This window comes from Brassica oleracea, chromosome C1 (genome assembly GCF_000695525.1).
Source record: "Brassica oleracea var. oleracea cultivar TO1000 chromosome C1, BOL, whole genome shotgun sequence".
NCBI classification, from domain to species: domain Eukaryota; kingdom Viridiplantae; phylum Streptophyta; class Magnoliopsida; order Brassicales; family Brassicaceae; genus Brassica; species Brassica oleracea.
This window is the reverse complement of record NC_027748.1, coordinates 1,273,538-1,274,760: the sequence shown is the minus strand read 5'-3', so window position 1 is coordinate 1,274,760 and position 1,223 is coordinate 1,273,538. Positions and strand designations below refer to the sequence as shown.

Genomic DNA, 1,223 nt, shown 5'->3' with positions numbered 1-1,223 from the left:
TGTTCTCCAACTAATCATTGACTGCGCAAAATCATGATTAAAATATTATACTGTTAAAAAGTTGACGGAAACCGTTATTTTTCCGTTAGTTAACAGTTGACTATTTTGTTCTCAATTTTGCGCAGTCAACTATTAGTTGGGGAATAAGTATGCGCAAGCAATACTTGAGTATTGAAACTGCCGATTTCAAATACTTCGGGAATTAAATGCTCATTTTCCCATAGACTAATAGTATAGATCAACCAAAAAAAATCCACCATAGAGATTTTAGTCTCCATGAGAAAAAGGAAAAGTGTAGGAACACAGCTTAATTCGACAAATGTCACAAATCAATGGGAGATGCTACTAAAATTCCATAAGATAACTTTCCTAAATTGCTAAATTTGCATATTGTTTTTTTCTTAAATGGCTAAACTACCCTCAGCATAATTACAACTATCAACAAATTCCAGAACCACCATTCACTCTTCTATAGTACTCAACTCCGCCGCGTAACATTCTCTCCTCCGGCGACTACTAGTGCTACCACCACCACCACCACCACCACCGTCACCGTTTCTCCCCTTCCTCCTTCCGAAGCCTGAACCCACCGTATCATCACAGGAGGCAACTCTAACGCGATATTTATCACCCGCAACAATAGGATCCACACGTCTCCGGCGACAGCTTCCTCCACCACCGCCACCACCACTTCGCATGAGCGCAGAGTTAGCTTTAGAGGCCAATGCAGCCATCTCCTCCGCTTGAAGTGGCTGACGAAGATAGCGAAGAGGAAGAGCGAAGTATATCTGCCCTAGCTGAAGCTCTTCGTCGGCGCTAATAGCGGAGAGGGCCTCGTCGAACTCCATATCGTCCGAGTTACAGATAAAACACATGGGGTTCTTAAGCAAAACGTATCCGACTTTCACGGGTTTCGTGAACTCCATCATCCTCCCGTCTTGCAAGATCAGCTTCGCCGTCGCCACTTGAGTCGACTCGGTCGAACTGCATATACCCATATTATGTATTTCTTTTGATTCTTGGTAACTCGTTGAGCTGACTCGTAAGTCGTAACTCGTTTTCCGGTGAAAGGAGTGGGAATAATAATAATGTGGTAAGAGAAAGCGAAGAGTTGTGTTATAAATAGAGAGAGTTTATGTTTTGTGTGTTAGAAAAATTTGATGCCAAAAAAAAAAAAAGATGCCACGTAGGATTTTGTCGTCTTGTAGACCAATAGGAGTGTG

At 42.4% G+C, this 1,223-nt stretch overlaps 1 protein-coding gene across 1 annotated transcript; it reads right to left on the bottom strand.

The window, feature by feature from the left end:
• Positions 1-244: 244 nt before the first annotated feature.
• LOC106344390 lies at positions 245-1,223 on the bottom strand. The gene has a single exon (XM_013783782.1). The coding sequence runs from the start codon at positions 996-998 to the stop codon at positions 462-464; it is 537 nt and encodes a 178-aa protein (XP_013639236.1). The 5' UTR covers positions 999-1,223; the 3' UTR covers positions 245-461.

What these genes read in the sequence shown, in the direction of transcription:
- LOC106344390 (XM_013783782.1), bottom strand. Translation starts at nt 998, where the DNA reads ATGGGTATATGCAGTTCGACCGAGTCGACTCAAGTGGCGACGGCGAAG.